The sequence below is a fragment of the Oncorhynchus keta genome, chromosome 11 (genome assembly GCF_023373465.1).
Source record: "Oncorhynchus keta strain PuntledgeMale-10-30-2019 chromosome 11, Oket_V2, whole genome shotgun sequence".
NCBI classification, from domain to species: Eukaryota; Metazoa; Chordata; class Actinopteri; order Salmoniformes; family Salmonidae; genus Oncorhynchus; species Oncorhynchus keta.
In genome coordinates, this window is record NC_068431.1 from 51,341,590 (window position 1) to 51,367,399 (window position 25,810).

A 25,810-nucleotide genomic window follows, 5' to 3' on the forward strand; every position below is an offset into this window, starting at 1 on the left:
AAAACGCTTAAAAATGTATCTGAGGATTTAGGCATATACAGTGCCTTGCGAAAGTATTCGGCACCCTTGAACTTTGCGACCTTTTGCCACATTTCAGGCTTCAAACATAATGATATAAAACTGTTTTTTTTTGTGAAGAATCAACAACAAGTGGTACACAATCATGAAGTGGAAGGACATTTATTGGAAGCACAGTTTCAAATTTTTAACAAATGGGCAAAACTGAAAAATCTGGTGTTCATGATGCAAAATGGCCCGGTTCAGCACCTCCTTACCTGTTAAGGATCTCACATAAAGCCCCTTAATTGCTTCAGTAACAGACTGAAAAGTCCTGTTTTGAGAGGAAATGTCTCAACTCTTTTCATTCTACTACACAGTATACTCAAACATTTTTCCCATTCCTCCATCACAGCTCGAGCTCAGTGAGGTTCCAATGACTAATGGCTTGTCATCATTTTCAGAAAACCTCTTTTAGCTACAATCTGCCTTTATTGCCTTGCAGAAAGTCTGGACTTCAACTGACTTGGCCATTCAGGTAACACCTGGATATGTTTATTTTTCCAATGCATTGTAGATTTTGCTTTATGTTTTGGATCAGTGTCTTGTTGGAAGACAAATCTCGGCATCCCAGTCTCAGGTCTTTTGCAGACTCCATCAGGTTTTCTTCAAACAGAATGGTAAAACTGTTTTTGGCTCATCCATCTTCCCATCAATTTGAACACATCTTCCTGAAGTGGAAGGACAAAGCAGGATATTTCAAACTTTGCTGCCACCACCATGTTTGACAGTGGGGATGGTGTGTTCAGGGTGATGGGCTGTGTTGCTTTTACGCCAAACATAACGTTTTGCATTGTTGCCAAAAAGTTCAATTTTGGTTTCATCTGACCAGAGCACCTTCTTCCACATGTTTGTTGTGTCTCCCAGGTGGCTTGTGGCAAACTTTAAACGACACCTTTTATGGATATCTTTAAGAAATGGCTTTCTTCTTGCCACTCTTCCATAAAGGCCAGATTTGTGCAATATACGACTGATTGTTGTCCTATGGACAGAGTGTCCCATCTCAGCTGTAGATCTCTGCAGTTCATCCAGAGTGATCATGGGCCTCTTGGCTGCATTTCTGATCAGTCTTCTTCTTGTATGAGCTGAAAGTTTAGAGGGACGGCCAGGTCTTGGTAGATTTGCAGTGGTCTGATACTCCTTCCATTTCAATATTATCGCTTGCACCGTGCTCCTTGGGATGTTTAAAGCTTGGGAAATCTTTTTGTATCCAAATCCGGCTTTAAACTTCTTCACAACAGTATCTCGGACCTGCCTGGTGTGTTCCTTGTTCTTCATGATGCTTTCTGCGCTTTTAACGGACCTCTGAGACTATCACAGTGCAGGTGCATTTATACGGAGACTTGATTACACACAGGTGGATTGTATTTATCATCATTAGTCATTTAGGTCAACATTGGATCATTCAGAGATCCTCACTGAAGTTTGCTGCACTGAAAGTAAAGGGGCTGTATAATTTTGCACGCCCAATGTTTCAGTTTTTGATTTGTTAAAAAAGTTTTAAATATCCAATAAATGTCATTCCACTTCATGATTGTGTCCCACTTGTTGTTGATTCTTCACAAAAAAATACAGTTTTATATCTTTATGTTTGAAGCCTGAAATGTGGCAAAAGGTTGCAAAGTTCAAGGGGGCCGAATACTTTCGCAAGGCACTTTATACATTGGATGGTGCCCACATTGATCGTGGGCCGCCTTTTAAATATTTGGGCATCTTAATGGGCTTTCTTTTATAGGAATAGGCCATGCCTTTCGTTAAATAGCAGAAAGCAAATCATTCAGTCGACATTCATAGCGGTTCTAGACTATGGCGATATTGTTTATATGCATGCAGCTGCCACTGTATTGAAGCCATTGAACGCAGTTTATGACAGGCAACAGGTTTAGTACACATTACTGCTTTCTGTATCAGAAAGTAGACTGGCCCTCTCAGAAGTCTCATAGATCGCTGCATTGCACTCTTTTTGTACATAAAGCCCTCTTGCACAACGTTCCACAGTACCTTACTTGTTAACCTACAGACGTACGAGCTACCAGACCCGGTATCAGGGATGGCTAACTCTGGGGATCCCTTCTATCTCCACTGAGTCAGTTTAATCTGCTATTAATATCTCCGACATAAAGCATCTGGGACTGGGCGTTTATGTCAGTTAGTCAGCTGATCCAGCTAACAACACCTCGATGGATGCTACCGTTTTGGAGCCTGTAATCAATAATCCATTTTCTGAAAGAGTGCCGTGTTACATACTGCGAGACGACGCCTCGCCCGGGGACAGCCAAATAGACAGTGAACCTGAGAGTTACCTAGCCATGAGACGTGACTCGGCGTATTTGCTGAGGATAAAGAGACGATGTCCTCTGTCCCATTATCCGGCCCAAATTTTAAACATGCCTGTGACTCCTGGCTGCGGTCTAATCCTTTATATCTGGTGATGAGATATTACAGATCCTCTTCCCCTGTTGACTCTCAAGGTTGTTACAGGAAAGGGAACATTGGCTCGTTTAAAAAAAATCTAGTTCAATTAGATGACAAGTTTGATGGTATTTTGCCAGTGTAATAAATCAATATGGTGAGATTAGAATACAGTAAACCTACCCATCGCCCTGGAGACAGGCAGGTTTCCAATGTACTGCACCTCAAACTTCTGCACCCTTTTCCTCATTGCATCCAGGAAGTCCACTGCAGCAGAAATACGAATATAATGTATCACATGACTTCTGCCACATTATGGAGTTTACCATCTGTATAAGCTACACATGGCTCCAGTCAGACAAATCCCTACAGATTGTAACGGATGGGTTTCTGTGGGCTCTGAGCTCAGCCAGGCTACAGCACCTTGACGTGGCAGGTCCTCGGGGGAGATGTTCTCCATGGTGAGGGAGCGGGCCATAGATGGGCTTCTAGTCGTCTTCTCTGCCATGATCTGGATACACACACAGACACATCATGGAATGGAACCTAAACTCCTACGGTGGGCTGAAAGGGATCTTCAACCACTTCCTAGGACTTGGAAACCTTTGGTTACCTTCGAGCACATTTCATGCAAAGCCGTGGCGATGGTTTTTGCTGGGGCGTTGCAGCGAAACACATGGCACTTCAGCATACAGGTGTCTTTGTCACTGGCCACAAAGGCAAAGTCTCTGTAAACGGTGCGGAACACAAAAGCAGAGGTTAAACACAGAGAAACGGGCATCTATATGTCTGGTTTGTGGGGACGTTAACCGACTTCACAATTCATCTGGTGATCTGGTACTGTATGTATGACAAGATAGTAGCATTAGTATGAATGGGATGGAATTCAGAGCCATATTGAACACACGCGACACATCAAACTATCGCTTCTTCGGCACAACTACTGTGCCGCATGACCGCGCTGGTCCACTGAACAGAAACCAGTGGTACACCAGCCAGTATCACGTAACAGTTGGTTTGATAAACATGCACAATCATCAAACGACTAAGCAACGGAGCACTGAAGACAGCACAGGCTCTCGCAACATTGACGCTATCAGTTCCATTCTGGCTCAACACATTGTGACCTCAGGCTGTGTCCCTCAGCAGCTGATAGGGGCAGGCCACGTCAGATGTCAGGTCTATAAGTACCAGTGATGCATATGGACAGACGTTGTTCTCGGGACTTTAAGGAACAGGGACATGGAATACTGTCGCCCTGTCACCAATTTCTAATACCAGAAAAGGGACAAGAGACTCACCATCTCTTCTACACTATATTCACATATCAGAGCAAAGTCACTCAACTGACATTGTAATGTAAACTCTCTGACAAGTAGTCAGTTCATAAAGAACTGTTCGGTGTGCATATGTGCAGTTGCCAACTGGGAAAAAGCTCTGTGGTTGCAGTTTGATGGCTTTACGTGTGTAATTATCTCTATAACATCCTCAGTGACTTCGAGCAACAGTGCTGTTTTATAGTCCACAACTCTGGTGCACCAGGATATGCCGATGCCTGCAAAAAGACCTAAGAGACCTGCAGCTTTTTAATTATTGAGGGAAAAGAGGGAATAACAGATGGGCTTCCCTTTTGGCATCAAAGGTGGGCCCACAAACGGTAGGATAGGATAAAGTAATCCTTCTCACCCCCCTTAAAAGATTTAGATGCACTATTGTAAAGTGGCTGTTCCACTGGATGTCATAAGGTGAATGCACCAATTTGTAAGTCGCTCTGGATAAGAGCGTCTGCTAAATGACTTAAATGTAATGTAAATGTAGGGTGGGATCCTTCCTCTCTATTAAATCTCAGGGAACCACTCAAACAGATTGGCAGTCGGTGCAGGCCACTATGTCCTCAGATCTTGTCCACACAGCATCTTGCCACCACGTCACCAAAAAAAGGAGTGAATCTATTTTATGACAGACGTAGCCGGCCCTAGCCTTTTGGGGGCCTTAAGCAGGATTAGGTTGCAGGGCCTCCCCATCTAGCGGGCAAAACCTTTTAGAGGCCCCCCACTTGACAGCAGAGAGAACATTTGCCAAATTTCGTGCAATTCTACACAGTTCGCCATGGGGAGTAAAGAAAATGTTGCAGTTTTAAAGCAAGCTTTCATGCAATTCTACACATTTTACCACGGGGCGGAGAGAAAAATGTGTAGTTTTACAGCTAATTTCTTGCAATTATGCTCATTTTACCATGGAGAGCACAGAAGGAGAGCACAGAAGGTTGGTGGCACCTTAATTGGGGAGAACGGGCTCGTGGTAATGACTGGGGCCAAATTAGTGGTATTGGTATCAAACACATGGTTTCCAGGTATTTGATGCCATTCCATTTGCTCCGTTCCTGACATTATTATGATCCATTCTTCCCTCACCAGCCTCCAGAGTGGAGAGACATTTTTGCCGTTTTAAAACTAATTTCCTGCAATTCTACAAATGTTACTAAGACTTATATGTCGTGTTAATAATAGCTGAGTGAGAGTAACTAAAACAATCAATAGGGGCCCCCTGGAGGTCAGGGCCCCTGGTCACATGCCCTGCACGGCCGATCGGTAGTCGGCCATGATTACTACAAGTTTAGATAGCTGGCTAGACTAACATACCAATAAAAAAAATGTGTTAGCTGATATGGATAATTGAGTGACTGTCAGTGACTGTCAGTGACTGACATAGGAGAAAAACTGCTGATGCACAAGCAAATTTCGAAATTACACTTTGTGAATTCTACTATTCTAACGCTGAGCAGTAATTTGAGAGTGGGGGCCCTTAGTGACCGCTTATGTCGCTTATGCTCGGAGCCGACCCTGCATAATCCACGTCTTTGGTTTGGGTGTAATACAGTAAAAGCGAGGAGTACAGCGCCTTCAGAAAGTACTCATCCCCCCCCAAATAAAATGGTGTTACAGCCTGATTTTAAAATGTATTAAATTATGATTTTGTGTCACTGGCCTACACACAATACCCTATAATGTCAAAGTGAAATATTTTTTCTAAATATTTACAAATATTCATTTAAAGTTAAAAGCTGAAATGTCTCGAGTTAATAAGTAATTCAACCCCTTTGTTATCGCACGCCTAAATACGTTCAGGAGTAAAAATGTGCTGAACAAGTCACATAATAAGTTGCATGGACTCACTCTGTGTGCAAGAATAATGTATAGCTTCTTAAGGATCGGACCCTTTTTTTCAATTTTCACCTAAAATTACATACACAAATTTAACTGCCTGTAGCTCAGGAGCGGAAGCAAGGATATGCATATTCTTGATACCATTTGAAAGGAAACACTTTGAAGTTTTTGGAAATGTGAAATTAATGTAGTAGAATATAACACATTAGTTCTGGTAAAAGATAATACAAAGAAAAAACATGTTTTAATTATTTTTTTTTACCGTCATCTTTGAAATGCAAGAGAAAGGCCATAATGTATTATTCCTGCCCAGGTGCAACTTAGATTTTGTCCACTAGATGGCAGCAGTGTATGTGAAATGTTTGAAACTGATCCAATGAACCATTGCACATCTGTAAAAATATATCAAGACTGCCCAAATGTGCCTAATTAGTTAATTAATACATTTTCAAGTTCATAATTGTGCACTCTCTTCACACAATAGTATGGTATTCTTTCACTGTATTAGCTACTGTAAATTGGACACTGCAGTTAAATTAACAAGAATTTAAGCTTTCTGCTCAAATCAGATACTGTATGTCTATGCCCTGAAATATTTTCTTTGTTACTTACAACCTCATGCTAATCACATTAGCAGCCTGCGTTAGCTCAAACGTCTTGTGGAGGGGGGTATCCCATTGAAGTTAACATAATATTTCCATTATATTTTAATGACTACCTCATCTCTGTACCCCACACGTAAAATTATCTGTAAGATCCCTCAGTCAAGCAGTTAATTTCAAACACAGATTTAACCACAAAGATCAGAGAGTTTTTCCAGTGACTCGCAAAGAAGGGCACCTATTGGTAGATCGGTAAAAGTAAAAATAACAGACATTTAATATCCATGTGAGCATGGTGATCTAATTAATTACACTTCGGATGGTGAATCAATACAAACAGTTACTACAAAGATACAGGTGTCATTCCTAACTCAGTTGCCGGAGAGGAAGGAAACTGCTCAGGGATTTCACCATGAGGCCAATGGCGACTTTAAAACATTTACATAGCCTAATGGCTGTGATAGGAGAACACTAAGGATGGATCAAGAAAAATGTAGTTACTCCACAATACTAACCTAAATGACAGAGTGAAAATAAGGAAGCCTGTTCAGAATAAACATATTCCAATACATGCATCCTGTTTGCAATAAGGCATTCAAGTAAAACTACAAAAAACTAGTCAAAGAAATTAACTTAACGTCCTGAATACAAAGTGTTATGTTTGGGCCAAATCCAACAAAACACATTACTGAGTACCACTCTTCATATTTTTAAGCATGGTGGTTGCTGCATCATGTTATGGGTATGCTTGTCATCGGCAAGGACTAGGGAGAGCTAAGCACAGGCAAAATCCTAGAGGAAAACCTGGTTCAGTCTGCTTTCCAACAGACACTGGGAGACAAATTCACCTTTCAGCTGGACAATAGCCCAAAACACAAGGCTTACCAAGACAACATTGAATGTTCCGGAGTGGTATAGCTACATTTCTTTACTTAAATCGGCTTGAAAATCTATGGCAAGAATTGAAAATAGCTCTTCAAAAATGAACTTGACAGTGTTTGAATAATTTTTAAAAGTGTAATGTGCAAATATTGTACAATCCAGGTGTGCAAAGCTCATAGAGACTTACCCAGAAAGACTCACACCAAAGGTGATTCTAATGTGTGTGTTAGAAGGGGTGTGAATACTTGTGTAAATTAGATATTTCTGTATTTAATTTTCAGTAAATTTGTGAAAACATGTTTTCACTTTGTCATTATGTGATATTGTGTGTAGATGGGTGAGAACAATTTTGAATTCAGGCTGTACCACAACAAAATGTGGAATAAGGCAAGGGGAATACTTTCTGAAGGCACTGTATATGGGGAGTATTTGTCACAGCGAAAGGTACAACTTTACAGTTTAACTCAGACTGGCAGAGTCGAAAGGAGTGCAACTTGGCTCAGGGGAGCTGATCAATTGGACACAACCCAGCAATCTCTCCTGGTCCATTCGTCTACAACAACAAAAAAGCCCATTCAACTGTAGTAGAAAACCTGTGAGATGAACATTGAGATACACACTGTAAGATACACATTGATGCGTCCTCCACTTGGCTCTCAAAGGAATGCAATCACTATGGCTTCTAATTGATTCAAATGCAGTTTGAGCTGAATTTAGCTCAGGTATACCTGTATACCATTATGAATCTCACTTTAGATCAATCATCAGCAGTAATAATTTGGCAAGACAACCGCCTGGGATAGTACTGAGTGGGCATTTTGTTGTGAGACAAGGACAGAACAGCACATTACATAAGAAACAAGGGTCACGACAAGTCGAGAAGGAACTAGACAGGGGTTCCTTTGAACATGCATGAGAAACAGGGCAGGCATTCACATACGGTGCATTACATGTCGACAGAAGCACGTTACATTATCGATGAGACGCTAGAGCACGACGACAGAAACTACACAGAAGCGTCCCGAGGCGCCAAGCGTTCACTTGCGACCACGATGCAAGCTGTCAAAGTCACAAATGGTACGTCAACAGAAAATGAGTTGACCAAGAAGAGAGTGATTACCTGTCTCTGTTTTCATGAGTGGCAGTTAAAAGAAAGAAAGAAAGTTCATTATTACAACTACTTCAAATATGAGACAAGACTCTTGCATTGGTTTTACAACTATGATCATAACACAATATAGCGTAGCGTGTGTAAAAATGTTGCACCTATATATTAACTTATTTTCAGTAGTTTCAGTCTTGGATTTTTCAAATCCTTAACATTTTCTATCATTGTCGCGTTTCTTTCCTTTGGGGCTATTCCATTCTACTTAGATGTAGTTCCACTGACACTGCCATCAGATCAGATCACATCAGATCAATGCCTGAATGTTCTCCACCAAGAGTGTAGACGAAAATATAGCTGCTCTCAAATCCACTCAACATGAGCTCCCAGTGTATTACAATTAGGCCATAAATATCTGTGACCCAGAAGAACTAACCTTACCCAAGGCTGTATAGCCCAAAGAAAAACAATATCATATAAATCATTTACTTTCTTCACTCAATGGAATATTTCCATGTCATCAAGTATACACAATAACAACAACTTTGAACAGTCTTTCCATGACCGAACAACCCAAGAGCATTGTGCTCAGTTGGTCAGTTCACCATATTATACCGTGTTTCAAAATGTAACTACAGATATATTCATCTCTTGTAGACAGGATGGAACGTGTAGGATAATGAGCAGCACTGGTTTCGTCACTGATTATTTGTACATATCAGGACGTGGGGAACTTCGCGCGTGTGGTGAAATGTGGTTTACTTTTGCGAGGGGGGAGACTTCGTAAACCGGAACTCCCAATTTCGAACACCTATGGACCCAGAAATAAATCACAAAGCTGACCACATTATGTGATATTCTCATTCTGGGAGAGAGGAGTGGGGGTATTTGCCCATACGATCCCCAGGTTGGCCCACCTGCCGTTGTTGCATCCCACGCCCCACACACGGATGTTGATGATAGGTTGGCAGTGGATAAGGCTGCGGTCCACTGGGTCCATCAGGCTAAGGGTGTCCTTCTTCAGCACCATCATCATGTCCTGGCCCTGGGAGAGACAGAGGTGACAGGGTGGGGGGCTTCAGTGGGACTGCTTTATGGTGGCAGTAAGGGTAATCTGGCCTGCAAGCAAACTGCAAGCTCACATGTACTGGACCAAACCCAAGGTCGTATGAGGTACTGGAGGTTCTCAAAGCTACTAATGGTTTAATTTAAAGGAGTAACACACAATAAACAATTGCACAATGAGCCATGCCATGTACTGCTTGCCAAAATAGACCAAACTAAAACAAAACCTAATAAACAAGTAATGTTACTGTATTCTACTTCACCACCCCCCATTACTCCCTCAACCCCCCCCGCCTCCTCTTACCTCTCCCCAGGCGCCTAGTGCATCGCGGCCCTCAGCCTTGCTGCTGGACAGCTGCTGGATGCAGTTATTGACAGCCAGACTGCTCTTCCCCGGGGTCAGCTCCTCCTCTGGGATCTCCACCCAGCCCAGTGAGCGCACCGCAAAACACTGACCAAGACAACCACACCACACCACGCCAACAGGGCCCAGGAGGCAGCGGAGAGGAGTGGATGGTAGGGATGAGGAGGAGGCAGAAAGAAAAGGGAATGAGCAGAGAGTGTAAGAGAGAGATGTGCATGGATGCGCAGTGTTTTTCCGATCATGTGCAGCATAAAAGGTTATAAGTGTCTTCGGCATCTACAGTATATCAACATGATGCATCCACGAAATGCATTTAGCGACTTTCAATCACGACTGCTCCTCACTGTGACTTCAAAGATAATTCTCACATCCTTTTAGTGGACATGGTCTATGAACTCCTCTAAGAGCTGCCTAGCCTGGGCCAGAAAAACAACTATCGACCAGGGCTTGCATTAAAAAAAGTTCTGATTCAGCTAGAATGCATGAAAAAAAAAAAAAACGTTTTACAATAAGCTGACGTAAACGGACAAATCTGGTTTTATGGATGTTATTGGTCAGAACATGCTGTGCTGCAGAAGGAGAGGGATTTGGACACCGTAGCCCACTCTACCTTGGAGTCAGGATCCATGTTGGTGCAGAAATAATCGTCCTGCCAGGAGATCCTGTGGGAGATTAGCAGAACAGTCAAATTACATGAAGGATTACCACCACGACAGCACAAATGACACGGTAGCCTTTTCTGCATCCCTCACTGCTGCCCCGGATGATGCTGTGTGGAATATGGTGTTGTATGTCACCATTTCGTCCTTTGTTGATCTGTTTTGTGTTTGACTTTGAAAGTAAAGCCCTTAACTGACACTGATGGAAACAGCTGTTGAGTGAGCAGTGGATGACAAAAACAAACAGAGAGCTGGTTTGATCGCCTTCAAGCAGACTGACTCAGAGGTGGAGTTCTCATTAGCCCTCTGATACAGCTGACTGGAGACAATCCCAAGAGGCTGCTATTCCTGCAACCAGGAGCCCACTGAGTCAAGACTCTCCCTCCCTTTCCATTGCACTCTTTGGTGAAGCAGAGTAGGATGTGATTAGGTCCATTATAAGACCTATGGATTTCTTGATGCTGTGCTCAGTGAGCTGAGCTTCACTATTCTCCGCAATCTCTGCCCACACAGAATGTTAAGCTCCCAGGTGTCAAATGCACCCTGATTCTACACATGACCACTGCAGCAGAGACTGTGTTTATCGGTGGATTCAACAACCTCTACATGTTACAGGACACAGTGCCAGAATAACTTGTGATAATGGAATTGCTGTGTGCTTTTGCCCGTAATGGTAAAAGCAAGGCAGCCATATGTAATGTTAAAGAACTTATGAACAACCATCCAGGTGATTTGATCAAACAGGTTGTACCTTGAAGACCCCCCACTGCAATTGCCTGTATGTATTCAGATTATGGCACAAAGGCTGAACTGTAACGATATGCCGTAGTGGTTGTCCCATCTGCACATGACGCGTCAAAGAACTTATCCATTCCCGATAAGGCAGGGGACAGATCTGGCCTCTGCTCAGAACACAGACAATTGAATAATGGGTATTGTTCCAGGAGGCATAGGGATATATTGTGGTCTGCCACATTCCCGGGCCAGTGAAGCCATCATGAGCCCTTTTGCCATCAAAACAGATTCAAAGAGAGAGAATACATCCCATGCACTAAACCCTCTCATTTGATTTACACAATCAACGTATTTTACTTCAAAGAGCTCCCTAAGCATCCGGATCTGCAGGTGATACAAATGTACCTCATCGACCCATTAACCTTGTAGAATAACTTTGGCACGGAGCTTAATTGTGTCGTACTCAATACTCTACCATGGATGGCCTGAACGAGTTTGTAACAAGGCTACAGTGCTTGTGAAGGTGGATGAGTGTTGGTGTGGGTCTGCAGTGGATTTTGAAGGAGTACCTGTCATTTACGGAGGCCACTGGGCTCTCTGTCAGCCTTGCCCTTGAGCCACGTCTGCCACCAGCCTCCAGGCTCTGGAAAATAGGACATGGGACATTATTAGAGGTGTGATCCTTTCCTCTCTGATGAAATCACATCCAAGTATAAAGCAGCCAAAGTCAAACAGCAGGACTGAACTGTGTTTTGAAATTGAAACCCTCACCTTGAGGTCGGTGGCAGTGACGCCATTGACGGCGCTCTGGTCCTCCTCATTGCTGTAGGATGGGTGCTGCCATTGTGTGGTGCCTGTAGGCACGTGCCAGTAGTAGGTGCCAGTGCTGTCCCGGATGGTGCGCCACCCTGACGGCAGGTCAGTGTCCAGATCAAGACTCGGGTCGTTCCAGATGTTGTCTGAAGAACACAGAACACAGCAGGGATCCCAACGATGAGAGGCGAAAGCAAGTAAGCTTAATGAATAAGTGCCCATGACCAATATTACAGTGCATTTGGTGTCACGTGAATGAAGTGATGAGGATGATAATAACAGTAGTTTCAGATCAATATATTTCATTGTGTTCATAATGGCAGCTGGACGTAGCACAAACACAGCTCTGAGGTCCATCGTACCCAGGGGGCTGCATCCCATCGGCATCTAGCGTTAGCCTCACACAGTCTGAAGCCCATGTCAGCCACACGGCTGACCTTACTCTCCACAGCCTGGCAACATGCTAATTCTGCCAAATGCCAGATCGGAATTCGGAGCAGTCCCTCTGCATCACAGCTGGCTAGCAAAAGCTACAGTGTCTGAGGCTCGACTCCTTTGTTTTCTCCTAACACTGAATATGTGATGGAACCGCTTCGAGTTCGGAAAGGGCAAATGATTATGTAACGCACTCACAAAATGACAAATTCTGCACACTAACTCAATGTGCTCAGCTCGAAGAGAGAGCAAGCCGAATAGAGAGGTGGTAAAAAAAGATGTAAGGAGAGAGAGAGAAAGCAAGAAGTGGGTCAGTAGTGACATGAGGGTCTGTATCCCAAATGGTACCCTATTCCCTATGTAGTGCACTACTTTTGACCAGGCCACAAGGGGAATAGGGTGCAATTTGGGACACCGCTGAGGTCACCTGGGCACGGGTGTCTCTCTCACAGCAGAGTGCCACAGTGGCTGTGTTACCCTCAACCTGGGGGCACAGAATGAAAATAGAGAGGCTAAATCAAGCATGCAAAAGGCACTGATGCCTATTTTTCTTTATTTCATTCTGGTCTGTCGTTTGTGTGTGTGCGTGACCCAAATGAATTTGACGTGCCTTGTACATCTCATCCCCATTCGTCTGGCTTTTTAACCCTGGTCACCCCTGTGTCTGGCAATGAAAAACAACACCACGCATCCCTGGGATAAATAGCATGGGAAGATTATACCCAGGAACAGATCAGCTGAACCCTGCTACAGGGAGAGACAAATCAATAAGAGACAGCAGTGTATAAGAGGCCGCAGTGTTAGAGAGAGATGGAGGCAGAACTCTTCAGTTTTCGTGGATGCTTCTATAGGCAGGCAGGCGGGCAGGCCTCCTGGGCTTGGATGACACTACTATTCAATACATTTCACAGTCTGATTGACGGGTCAGTGCACCATCTCCGGGGCGTGATGAAGCTATGTGAAGAATTAGAACTCATCCCAACCCTGAGGACGAGGCCTCCAGAGGAGACAATTTGGCACAGAGCTCTCCTACTGTAGCCTCCCTTCTCCCATTATTGACCAGTGAGTATACAGGGGAGGGATTCTAAGAACTAGCATCCGTGGGACATCGTAATGTATGACAGTTTGAAAGAAATTGATATTTTCTGCTTTAAAAATGGAATGGCAAAGTGTACTTGTCACAAACAACTACTGTATGTCACAGTGGCTGATGCTGTCACTGCTCATACCAGACTAGAGTAGAGCCTTTCTCCCAATTATGCTCCTTGAGATCAGAACAAAGGCTCTGAGCCTATGTGATGTAGCCTAGTCCTAATCCATGTTGCAAAGGTGGGAGACATCTCCTAATGCTGGGTTCTTACCGTTACCCTGGGTTCTTACTTCTATGCTGGGTTTTTACTCCTACGGTGGGTTTGTAGTTTAAGTCAAGCTATTTGGTATTATATAACCGGACACCAGGGCTGATGATGGGTAATCCTCATATCACAAGACCTCAAGATGAAAGCCAAAACATAGCGAATCATCGTCTTCCATGCAACTGACCCCATTCACCAAGATAGTGGCACGAATCCTCTCCGAGGTAGCAACATCGTACCGCTCAGACTGCCAAATGTGCATAGTGAATGTCCAGTCCTTTTGGGATCTATGGAAGACGATGAGAGTTCCAATAGCTCCAATCATGAACCAATCAAACATTCTTCTGTTCCCACATCGGATGCAGCAAAGCCTTCTGCTGACAGGCCATAAGCAATGACCGCCCAAATGACTTTTTTTTAGTGTTTTAGGCTGACTAGTTCTTGTGCTGTCAGCATCGTGTGACGAAGCACACTTGGGGACAGCCACTAAAAGAAAAAAAGCTTGGTGAAATGGGAAAATCTATCATGTACAGTCTCTACTGTAAAAATGATTTCCAATAACAGATTAAATGTGCCGTGCAATTCCTGTGGTAAGCAAATAGTATTGATGTAACTATTTTGATGTTGACACAGTGCACAAAATAGCCCCTGTTTACAGTTTGCATGGATCTGTAATGGGACATTTCCATGTAAAAGGACCCCATGAGCACTAACATGTGAAGTTCAAATCTCGTGTCAAATGAAAGCTCTATAGCTCTAAGTCTATATCTTTGAGAAATTAAGGCATATATACATTTTTCAAAAATGTTCCATCCTAAATATTAAGACTAAGGCAAGGCCTTGATTTCTGGTCAAACAGATGGAAAAAGGGGTCTTGGAAAACATCTACCAGAAAAATATGTTAAAAGAGTGTGTTCATACTTGTATTTTTCATTTTGGATAAATGATTGGCTTTCTGTAAGTTTAAGAAAGATTGCCTAGGGTCTTGTCATTCTGTTACAAAAATAACACATCTCATTCCCCTCCTTTGTGAGGAGGGAGTACAAGGGAAGTTCAGAAGTAACAAGGTAGACCTAGTACTGTTATTTTCAGCTCATCACTGAATTCTTTCTCTTTCTGGTGGGCAAAGCAATAATGAGGTCTCTCTCTCTCTCCCCCTCTCTCTCCATTTACTGTAACCAGCATCCACTGAGCACCGACAAGACACTGGGTGTCCATGGACATTGAAAAGTAGTTATTTGATATTCCACCCAATTTTTTTTTTTTAGGTACGGTCTGGACAGGCTTTCTTTTCAATGTCCAGGGTTTGTTTTGATTTTTGGTCTGGTTCAATTTGTCCCAAACAGACGTCCATGACTGGTTCCGATTTGGTCCAGTCAGGTCCAAATCATAGACGTCTACGTTTGACAAGTTTGGAGAGCACAGTACATCAGAGCACAGAAGTGTAAAACACAATACAGTAAAGTTTTAAAAAGTTCAGTAAAGTACAGTCCTGTACAATAGAATAGAGTTCAGTAGAGTACACAGAGCACACTAGAGTTGAGTACACTATAAAGAACTGTACTCTTCTGTAATATATTCTACTATTCTGTCGTGAACAGAACTATACTCCACTGTAGTTTGCTGTTCTATTACCATCATTCTGATACAGGGTGTAAATCCACTTCACTTACTGTAATTCAATAAACAAAACAGATTTTTTTAAAGTCAAGTTATCACGTGTCACGAACCGGCTCAAAGTCCGTAACAGAAAGGGAGACAACGTGGAGATTAGGAATAACAAAAATATATTTATTAACTGAGGTATTGTAAATACAATTAACAATGGTGTGTGTAGTCAGTAATCAGTAGTGTAAGTAAGTGGTTGCGTGCATAAATGTAATAATGAGGGAGGTTGAAAGGTGCCAAAGCAAACAAACAAAACGGCCACAAAAAAATGCTACAACCAAACTCTATCAGTGTGTCTGTATGGATAGAGTCTCAACGAATGGGGAAGATATGTATTTATCCCGGGACACACCCGAGCCTAGGTATGTCCCATTTCGCTGACAACCCTCCAGGTTCCGCCCACCGACAAGGACCCCGGAACACCATACCAGTCACACAAACAAAATACTGCCCTGGATCCTAATAGAATACCCAGCCTGCGTCCCAAATCCATAAGGGGGGGTACGTGTTCACACTTCCTCTTGCCCAGGCCAACCTCATCCTCTCCAGACCTCAGCAACCTTTGCGCACAGGAAGCAACCTTTAAGAGGAAAGAAGAAAACGAGACCAGAAGGGAACAGACAGGAGCAATAGAACAGGACAACACCAAACATAAAATAACAGGGGTCAGTCACGTGGACATTCAGGAACAGGGCGCACGAGACAGCTCGCCAGCAACGACATTAGCAGTCCCCCTGATGTGCCGCACATTGATATGGAATAAACACCATCTCATTATCCTCTGGTTAGGACACATCATGGAACTCAAGAAGGTGAGAGAATTATGGTCGGTGTAGACCATAATAGGTACTACTCCTGACCCGACATACATCTCACCTATGAGTGCTAGCGCTTGTTTTTCCACGACCGAGTAGTTCAACTGATAAAGGTTCAACTTTTTGGAAAAGTAACCAACAGGCCTCTCAACACCCAGACACATCTGCTTGCAGCAGGACTGCACCTGCCCTCACGTGACTCGCATCCACCTGCAAGGTAAATGACAAATCCACGCAAGGAGCAGCCAGCACCGGAGTTGAGGTAAGCAACCGCTTCGCATCTTCAAAAGCCTGTTGACAACGAGAAGACCAGACGTAAACGGCCTTAGCTTTCAGCAAATCCGTCAAGGGAGCGTCCACAGTAGAGAAGTTCCTAAAAAAAACTACGGTAATAACCAATCATTCCCAAGAAACACATCAGTTCCATTTTACTTGATCAACGCAGTCCTCCATCCGAGGAAGAGGAAATTAATCTGGCTTAGTGACACCGTTTACCTTACGGTAGTCTGTACAAAATCTGTTTGTCCCATCAGGTTTACTGACCAAGATACAGGGAGGAGTCCAACTGGAGAAAGAAGGCTCTGCTATCTGACTCTCCAGCATGTACCTGACCTCAGTATCCAGACAACGCAGTTTCTCTGAAGAAACTCTATAGAACCGCTGACGAATGGGGTCAGCATCCCCAACGTCAATATCGTGTTCTATTAAGTTTGTAGGTGTATCAGAAAACAAACCTGGAAATCTCTGAATCAGACCGACCATCTCTTCCCGCCCATCAACAGGTAGATGAGCGAGAAGGCCATCTAAAATATCCAGATTTTTCAATCTACCCTGCAGTAAGCAATCGTCAGGACCAGGAACTTCCTCCCCATGCACGGACCTAGCATGACAAGAACCCAGTGAAATAACAGTATTGGCCAAGAGAACAGGTTTTATCGTCCTCTGTAGACTCCCACCGTTCAGCCTCAGAGGAACGTGCATAATATGGTTTTAAATCAAATCAAATCAAATTTATTTATATAGCCCTTCGTACATCAGCTGATATCTCAAAGTGCTGTACAGAAACCCAGCCTAAAACCCCAAACAGCAAACAATGCAGGTGTAAAAGCACGGTGGCTAGGAAAAACTCCCTAGAAAGGCCAAAACCTAGGAAGAAACCTAGAGAGGAACCGGGCTATGTGGGGTGGCCAGTCCTCTTCTGGCTGTGCCGGGTAGAGATTATAACAGAACATGACCAAGATGTTCAAATGTTCATAAATGACCAGCATGGTTGAATAATAAGGCAGAACAGTTGAAACTGGAGCAGCAGCACAGTCAGGTGGACTGGGGACAGCAAGAGCCTTCATGTCAGGTAGTCCTGGGGCACGGTCCTAGGGCTCAGGTCAGTTGAAACTGGAGCAGGAGCATGGCCAGGTGGACTGGGGACAGCAAGGAGTCCTCATGTCAGGTAGTCCTGGGACATGGTCCTAGGGCTCAGGTCCTCCGAGAGAGAGAAAGAAAGAGAGAAGGAGAGAATTAGAGAAACACTTAGATTCACACAGGACACCGAATAGGACAGGAGAAGTACTCCAGATATAACTGACCCTAGCCCCCTGACACATAAACTACTGCAGCATAAATACTGGAGGCTGAGACAGGAGGGGTCAGGAGACACTGTGGCCCCATCCGAGGACACCCCCGGACAGGGCCAAACAGGAAGGATATAACCCCACCCACTTTGCCAAAGCACATCCCCCACACCACTAGAGGGATATCTTCAACCACCAACTTACCATCCTGAGACAAGGCCAGATTTACACAGATTTACATGGCACAGTTGGTGTGCTTTTCACCGTTCTGGAATGGCAAGTAACCGTATATGTACCTTGAAACTTGGCTTGAAAAGGAGAACCAACAATTGGCAGCAGAGCAATAACCTGATCACCTGGACAAAAGTGACGAGGCTCAGTTCGCCGATCAAATATGCCCTTCATTCTCTCCTGTGAATCCTTTCCCATCTCAGTACAATAAGCTCTCAACAAAGACTTAAGTGTTCAATGGAAATGTTCCAGCGCTCCTTGAGTCTGCGCGTGATAGGCGCAAGACAAATTGTTTTTAATGTGGAGCTGTTGGAAAACCTGACCAAACAGATTAGAGGTGAAATTAGATCCTTGATCACTGTGAATGACCTTGGGGATTCCAAACAGTGAGATAAGTCTGTGCTAAAAGCTTTGACTCGGTTTAGTGGTGATAGACCGGAGAGGATAGGCAGCAGGAAACCTAGTGGTCTGATACATCACAGTGAACAGATAACTTCTACCATTCTTAGAGCGAGGTAGAGGACAAACACAGTCAATAATCAGATACTCAAAAGATTGGCTGAGTACAGGAATAGGAAACAGTAGTACCGGCTTAGTAGCTAGATTAGGTTTACCAGTTAATTGGCAGGTGTGTTGATGAACTCAGAAACATCCCTCTTTAACCTAGGCCAAAAGAAATGTCTTAATATGCAATTGTAGGTTTTCCACACCCCCATATGTCCAGCAACGTCATCGTGGGAAGTTGTCAACACCAACTCACGAAGCTTAACTGGTACAACAACCTGACTAATAGCCTCCCCCACAAAACAACTACCATGAGACACCCACTTCCTCATCAGGACATCCTCTCTGAGAAAATAGCCATGGGCGACATTTCCCAACTGTTCCACAGGCACGCAACTCTTCCAATGTGTGGGTCAGTCCGTTGCTCCTTGATTAGATTAGAGTGGGGTACAGATAACGGGATAACAGGGAAAGTAGTGACAGATTTCTTTGTGCCATTCTCATTAGCCGGCGCAGTGACCAGGTCGCCACGGTTCATAGAACGCGTCACTGCACACGCAGAAAACACCTCTGGGAAACTATGCGCACTCATCAGGAATCCCTACAAATTACGGCTTAGCTGAAACCACTGAAGATGGAAACACGACAGACCATACACGCTCACCAGCCAAGTTATTCCCAAGGATAACGTCGACCCCCTCAATAGGCAACGAAGGACGCACCCCCAAAACAACCTCACCTTTCGCCAGTCCATAATCCAACATCAGTTTATGCAATGGAACTGAAAAGAATGTTCAAACCTATTCCCCTAATTAGAAAACTATTCCCCGAATCAGTCTCAGCAGGGAAGTGTAACACATACTCCAACACAAACGACTCAGAGGCACCTGTGTCTCAGGATCTTCACTGGTACTAGGTCGTTACTTCCTAACATTGACACAAAACCCACCGTAAATGAAAGGTAAATAGTCTGGGTCAATATGGACTTTCACATGCCCCTGGGCATAAGACAGTGTGTCAGGAGTGAACTGATGTGGGACAGGCGCTGCTAACTCCATAGGCTTAGATTTAACGTAAGCACTGCATTTACCTTTAGCCCTGAGATCCGGACAGTCGTTTTTCCAATGACCTGAACCTTGACAGAAGTGACACTCTTGACCAAAGTCAGCTTCACCACAGGAGTCAGGCTCAACCCTAGTTGAATGAAACTCTGCCCGTGAACCAGAGTATCTCGGTGTGCGAGGCCCAAATCTCGCCGTACGGCCTCACTCACTCCGAATACAAAACGGCCACAACCAAACTCTATCAGTGTGTCTGCATGGAGAGAGTCTACTCAATGAATGGGGAAGAGGTGTATTTATCCCGGGACACACCCGAGCCCAGGTGTGTCCCATTTCGCTGACGACCCTCCCGGCTCCGCCCACCACATCCTATTAAGGAAAACAAGAGCAAAGAGAAAAAATTTGGCAGACAGAGTGGGAGGGTCGTCACACGTCATAGCTGACACCCCATTCTTTCTGCTGACATCTTGGAATCTTACTCTGGAGTGTAAGGACAGACGCTGGAGATGAGAAGCAGGTACAGGGAGTGAACATTTAATGAAACACTGACATGAAACAGAACACGGACAGTGTCTGGACAGGGGAAACGTAAACGACATTAATGCTGATGTGGGGAACCAACGGAGGAAGAGACAGATATAGACGGGGCAATCTACAATGTGAAGAAGTCCAGGTGAGTCCTCTCCCCCCCTGGGCGCCACCTGGCATCCCACCTGGGCGAGCCTGACGGGCTGGCCGAAGCATGTGCAATGGACGAGCCGGCTGAGTCGTAGAAGCCCGACGAGCCGGCTGAGGCGTGAGAGCCCGACGAGCCGGCTGAGGCGTGCGAGCTGGCTGAGGCGTGAGAGCCCGACGAGTTGGCTGAGGCGTGAGAGCCCGACGAGCCGGCTGAGGCGTGCGAGCCGGCTGAGGCATGGATGTGGGATGGGCGTCTGCCAAGCCAACCAAGGCAATAAAACCTCTCGAGCCAGCAAAGGCGTGGAAGCTATAGATATAGATGGGGCAATCAACAAAGTGAAGGAGTCCAGGTGAGTCCAATGAGCGCTGATGCTCGTAATGATGGTGACAGGTATGTGTAAGGAAGGGCAGCCTGGCGCTTGAGGGAGAGCAAGAGCATGGTGACACGGAGAAGATATAGGGAGCAATAATAGTATTATTTTAGGCACAGGGAGATTTTACTGAAATTCTTTCTCCCAACTTTGCATCTGCACAGTTCTTCCAGTAAATGTGGTTTTGTGTAAAATGTTCAGTGTAAATTGTTAAAAGTAGTCCTTCTGCATATAGTTGTACGGTTTGTTGAACTTTGAAGTCAACGTTTTTAGTTTTAGACTCTCCGCACCAATGGCTTTCCTGACTCAGAGGGCTTTCTATTGAATAGTGGAGTTCATGAAGTCCGTGAAGTATTAGGGTATTGTCTCAACACCAATGACACAGGGGAGTAATAATTAAGTCTGTGATTGGTCATCTCTGAAGTAATATATGTCATCGCCATGCTATTTTGAACCAGTTCCTGTCTATTATCATAAATAATCTCCTCTATAGCATGGCTTTTCTTCTAACTAAATACTTAGTGATCTGATGTAAGTGAAGCCTCCATTATGACTTCCATTGTAGTAGTAGGCTTCTGTCCGTGGATTGTACTGACCAGTAAGGTGAAAAAGTGTACGTGTTCCAATCGCACAGAAGGTATAAGATACACATGCATTTCCAACAGTTTTACTTAGTGTCGGGAGTAGAGAGCAGAATGCAGACTCGTGAAAGTGTGCCATACAGCAGTGAATCTCCAGCAGAGGGTGTTAGTGAATTATTGATGAATCCCAGAGTCTGCACTGCGTGATCAGTCCCTATAGCAACTCCTGCTGTAAACCAGCTGATCCAATGAGCTAACAGGGGAACAGACATTCGCGTGATATTGTTGTTGTGTGCACGTGCACTAGATTGATGCATGCGCATGAATGTGACTGCTATTCCCGTGACAGGCAGAAATGAGCTAGTCCACCATGCGGGTATCCGCCATAGCTTTGTCAGAGTTGCCTTTACTCATTGGTGCCAGTCTGCACTTGAGAGGTGTTCCTAAGTATTTTGTTACATTGATTTTGGCAGGCGTTTATTTAATTATGGTCCCCGTTCAAATAACTCAAGTCTCCATTGTGACTAAGTGGATGTAGGGACGTGGTGTTTCTATGGGGGAGGGTGTACAGTACAGTCCTCGCCCCCCTTGTTATTGTCACTGATGGGTGACTATCTACTCTACTCTAGATACAGATACACACTTGAGTCTCTTAACACACATTTGGACTGAGCCTGTTACCAAAGCATTCCAAAATGGCCAATCAAGACCGAGCTGCAGATTGCGGTCCCTATGAGGCTGTAAACAGCTGTAATTGAGCAGTGGTGATGGCAGTGATTGCAGTCGGATAGCTCTCTCTGCCCAGAACTGCCCCTTACACTAAATAATGGGGAACGAGTAACTGGGACAGCAAATGTAATATTGAAGCATAATGGGGATTTAGAAATGAGAGCTACGATTAAAAATAGAGAAAGAATGTAGAATATGTTTATAACAATGTAAAACACCTGTGCTGTAGACTAGAGACAAAGACAAAGTGAGACCAGAAATTACATTATGCAGAGAGAATTAAGTAGAGACTATAAATAACAGTAATATGATAAACTGTAGAGAGAGAGAGAGAGAGAGAGAGAGAGAGAGAGAGAGAGAGAGAGAGAGAGAGAGAGAGAGAGAGAGAGAGAGAGAGAGAGAGAAAGGGTGGGGGGAGAGAGAGACTACAGTACATCTGGAGGAGAGAGAGTAATCCCAATGGTGCGTCTGTGCAAGGTCAGAGCTGGGCTCTATCTGCCAGAGGGATTATGGGCCAGAGTGGATCACAACTTCAATCTGGGTTTCAGCTCTCAATCCGGGAGCAGGACGGCTATATCCTTTTCTACCAGCCATGCCACGCACCCCTTGACGAGTCGTAGATCTGAAGCCTTATGTGCCAACCCAACCCAAACATGGACAGCATGACAACGAAAGTCAGATAAATTCATTCAAAACACATACTGTACAGATATGGGACCGGTTTTATGTTCCGCAGGGTGCTATTAAAACTCCATTCCCCACCCTAACCCCCTCCAACCCTGCAGGATAATGTGTATACGATGCTAACATTAGACAATACAATTTTCCAATCAACTACTGACACAGTGTCCCTGTTTACATGTACCATGCTCAGCATAAGGATGACGCTCTCTCTACTTCTCCATTTCTCTCCCGCCGCCTCTTTCGAGGGGAATTATTTTGGGAGCAATGACGTAAACAGTCAAGGCAGACGCTTTGTTTGAGGAACCTGTGGTGTTTGGGCTTATGAATGGGGGGGAGAGTTGATAGCAAAAAAAAGGCACAACAAAGGTACAAGCCTTCGATAGCCTCCAGAGAGGATATGAACAGTGTTGTTGCTCAACAATATGCATTGGACTTGACATTTAATTCATCATTGCTTACAATACTATACTGTTGAATAAATCATTTTTGGTAATATCAACATTTTAGTCAACAAACGTATAATTGACTCTCCATTGACTCTGCTCTCCTTTGTACCTGCTGCCTACTGTGCTATGCATTACCCTCCATAATAAACACCAGCTACTCCTAACGCCAGGAGAGCAACAGTTACCACGACAACACCAAGTCACATGGCAGCCCACACAGTCACCAAGGTGAACAACACATCCTGTCCTATGTAAATAATCATTGAATAATTTATCATCGAATCACATCCAATAGCCAAAGGTATATGAAATACAAATGTTATAGAGAGAAATAGTCCTATAACAACTACAACCTAAAACTTCTTACCTGGGAATATTGAAGATTCATGTTAAAAGGAACCACCAGCTTTCATATGTTCTCATGTTCTGAGCAAGGAACTTAAACGTTAGCTTTCTTACATGGCACATATTGCACTTTTACTTTCTTCTCCAACACTTTGTTTTTGCATCATTTAAACCAAATTGAACATGTTTTATGATTTATTTGAGACTAAATAGATTTTTATTGATGTATTATATTAAGTTCAAATAAAAGTGTTCATTGTTCATTCAGTATTGTTGTAATTGTCATTATTACAAACATTATTACAAAACAATCAGCCGATTAATCGGTATTATTGGCTTTTTTCGGTTCCTCCAATAATCGGCATCGGAGTTGAAAAATCATAATTGGTCGACCTCTACTCTCAAGGGCGTAATGATCCCATAATGATGCGTGAGCAAGAACACCTAGTAACACTGATATATGAAACTGTTTAGAAGCAACAGACAGATACATAACTGATTGTGAAATCCCCACCATCGCCATTATTATCATGAAAGTTCACCCAAAGTACAAAATTACATATTTGTTGATTTACCCTGTAAGCAGTAAGCAGACAAGGTATGACAGCAATCCATGTTTTGGTTTAGTTTCCCCGTCACAAAGTTTTAGCATTTGTGGAAACAAATCCCAGTCAAGTCATGGTACCGATATTAGCACTTCTCGCGCATCATGTTCAAATCATCTATAAATGATTTTGTTTGAGCTGCACAATACATGTTAAATACTTTGGGATGATTTGGAAATGATGCGCAAAAAAAATGCTAATGACTTGAATTGTATTTGTGCCATGACTTGAATAGAGAGAAATAGTAATGGCTTTTTTTTGTGTAGGCACTAACTCTGCCGTGATTCGTTTGACAAAGCCTATGGGGAAAGTGAATGCCGTTTTTGGATAAATCCTGAAAATAAGGGATGAACACCGAAAATAAGGTCTGAGGTAAACACAGGCTTAGAAGATATTATTCCTTTGGTCTATGAGACAATCTTCATCAGCAAACATCACATTCTGTGAATTTTGACGCATGTATTCATTTGTTTTTAAAAAGCTCATAAAGGACATAAAGGCTTCATAATTCCTAAAGGTCAGGTTAACTGACCTTATCTCATAAAACAAAATGTATAAGATCTCCTAAGCCTGTGTTAACCTCAGACCTTATTTTCGGTGTTCATCCCTAAACCCTATTCTTTCTCATTAATTTTCCCCATAGGGATAGCTGAACGAACTTGAGGTAACTCATTTCCGGATTTAAGGACTACAAACTGGCAAACTCTATGGGATTTGTTTCAAACAGTGCCAGGGAAACTAAACCCAAAGCATGGTCTGCTGTAGACTGCTAACAGGGTACGGAAACGCATATTATTTTGCAATTTGGGTGAACTATCCTTTGAATTCAAAGCTAAATACAAAAATAATCCATAGATCAAAAATGTTCTTTGTCTAATGGAAGCACTCTAGTTCACTACCTGAACTCTCAACAAACACACAATCGCACAACTCAACCTTAATAACCCTTCAAACTTTCCGACAGGGAGCGTTGGGACAGTAACAGAGAGGTCGCTAGGTTCAAATCCCCGAGCTGACAAGGTGAGGGGAAAAACACCTTTACATTGCACACATGCGTATAATACACACTTTTACATATGTGAAACAAGACAAATATAAACACCTCCCAAATTATTATTATTATGTATTTCCAGTTTCACTCTACGAAGTGTGTGGGACAGAATGCCTGGCCGGCCCTACATGACACAACACCTGTAGTTGAGCCTGTCTACCAGTGAAAATCAGATAATGAGCTCACCCCAGTACCTGCTGCACTCAGGACAGTACCTACTGCACTCAGGCCAGTACCTACTGCACTCACTACTCCTCGGCCGGCCGTCTCCTCTCCCTCTGAGGAACAAGGGACGAGGCGAGAAAAAGGTCTGGAGGAGCCCAGGACAGTGTGTGTGTGTGTGTTTACTCACCGTCATAATTGACTATGATGATGGCGAGCATGTAATCCTTCCCCAGCATGCTGATAGGTGTTCCTTCCTTCCTGGTCAACCTGGCTTAGCTGCACCACATTCCCGTACCAAAATGTCCTGATGTCGCCAGGACAACTCTTCCCCGCACACACTCGTTACAACTGCACACAGCGCCAAGCGTCAAGGGACACACTCACATGCCAAGAGGTATTCAAAATATATTTCTTTCTCTGTCTGACTCTCTGTGCAAGCCCCGTCCCGGGAACTCTCGGGAGTCTTCTCCGTCCGTCTCGTTGATCTCTATCTCTTCTCTATCCTGCGTCTCTATCTCTTTATCTGTGCTGGAGGGATGCTGCTTGTTTCACTGCTGCTGCCTTTCATTTCGCTCTCTTTGTCAGCGGTGCCTGCAGCTTCCGCCACTCCCCCTCCTCCTTCTCCCCACCCCTTTACCTCTCTTTCTCACACGCTCA

The 25,810-nt window shown here is 43.9% G+C and overlaps 1 protein-coding gene across 1 annotated transcript; it reads right to left on the reverse strand.

The window, feature by feature from the left end:
* Positions 1-1,695: 1,695 nt before the first annotated feature.
* LOC118390550 (amyloid-beta A4 precursor protein-binding family B member 3-like) lies at positions 1,696-25,757 on the reverse strand. The gene is made up of 9 exons (XM_052457436.1): positions 25,341-25,757; positions 11,820-12,007; positions 11,618-11,691; positions 10,265-10,316; positions 9,595-9,741; positions 9,143-9,270; positions 3,083-3,197; positions 2,893-2,980; positions 1,696-2,736 (listed from the first exon to the last, which is right to left on the reverse strand). The coding sequence occupies exons 1-9, from the start codon at positions 25,387-25,389 to the stop codon at positions 2,633-2,635; spliced, it is 945 nt and encodes a 314-aa protein (XP_052313396.1). The 5' UTR covers positions 25,390-25,757; the 3' UTR covers positions 1,696-2,632.
* Between the last annotated feature and the right edge of the window lie 53 nt (positions 25,758-25,810).

What these genes read in the sequence shown, in the direction of transcription:
- LOC118390550 (XM_052457436.1), bottom strand. Translation starts at nt 25,389, where the DNA reads ATGCTGGGGAAGGATTACATGCTCGCCATCATCATAGTCAATTATGAC. An exon ending in CACTAGGCGCCTGGGGAGAG is followed by an intron (nt 9,271 to 9,594) that starts GTAAGAGGAGGC and finishes TGTCTCTCCCAG; the next exon opens with GGCCAGGACATGATGATGGT. An exon ending in CGAGGACCTGCCACGTCAAG is followed by an intron (nt 2,737 to 2,892) that starts GTGCTGTAGCCT and finishes TTTCTGCTGCAG; the next exon opens with TGGACTTCCTGGATGCAATG.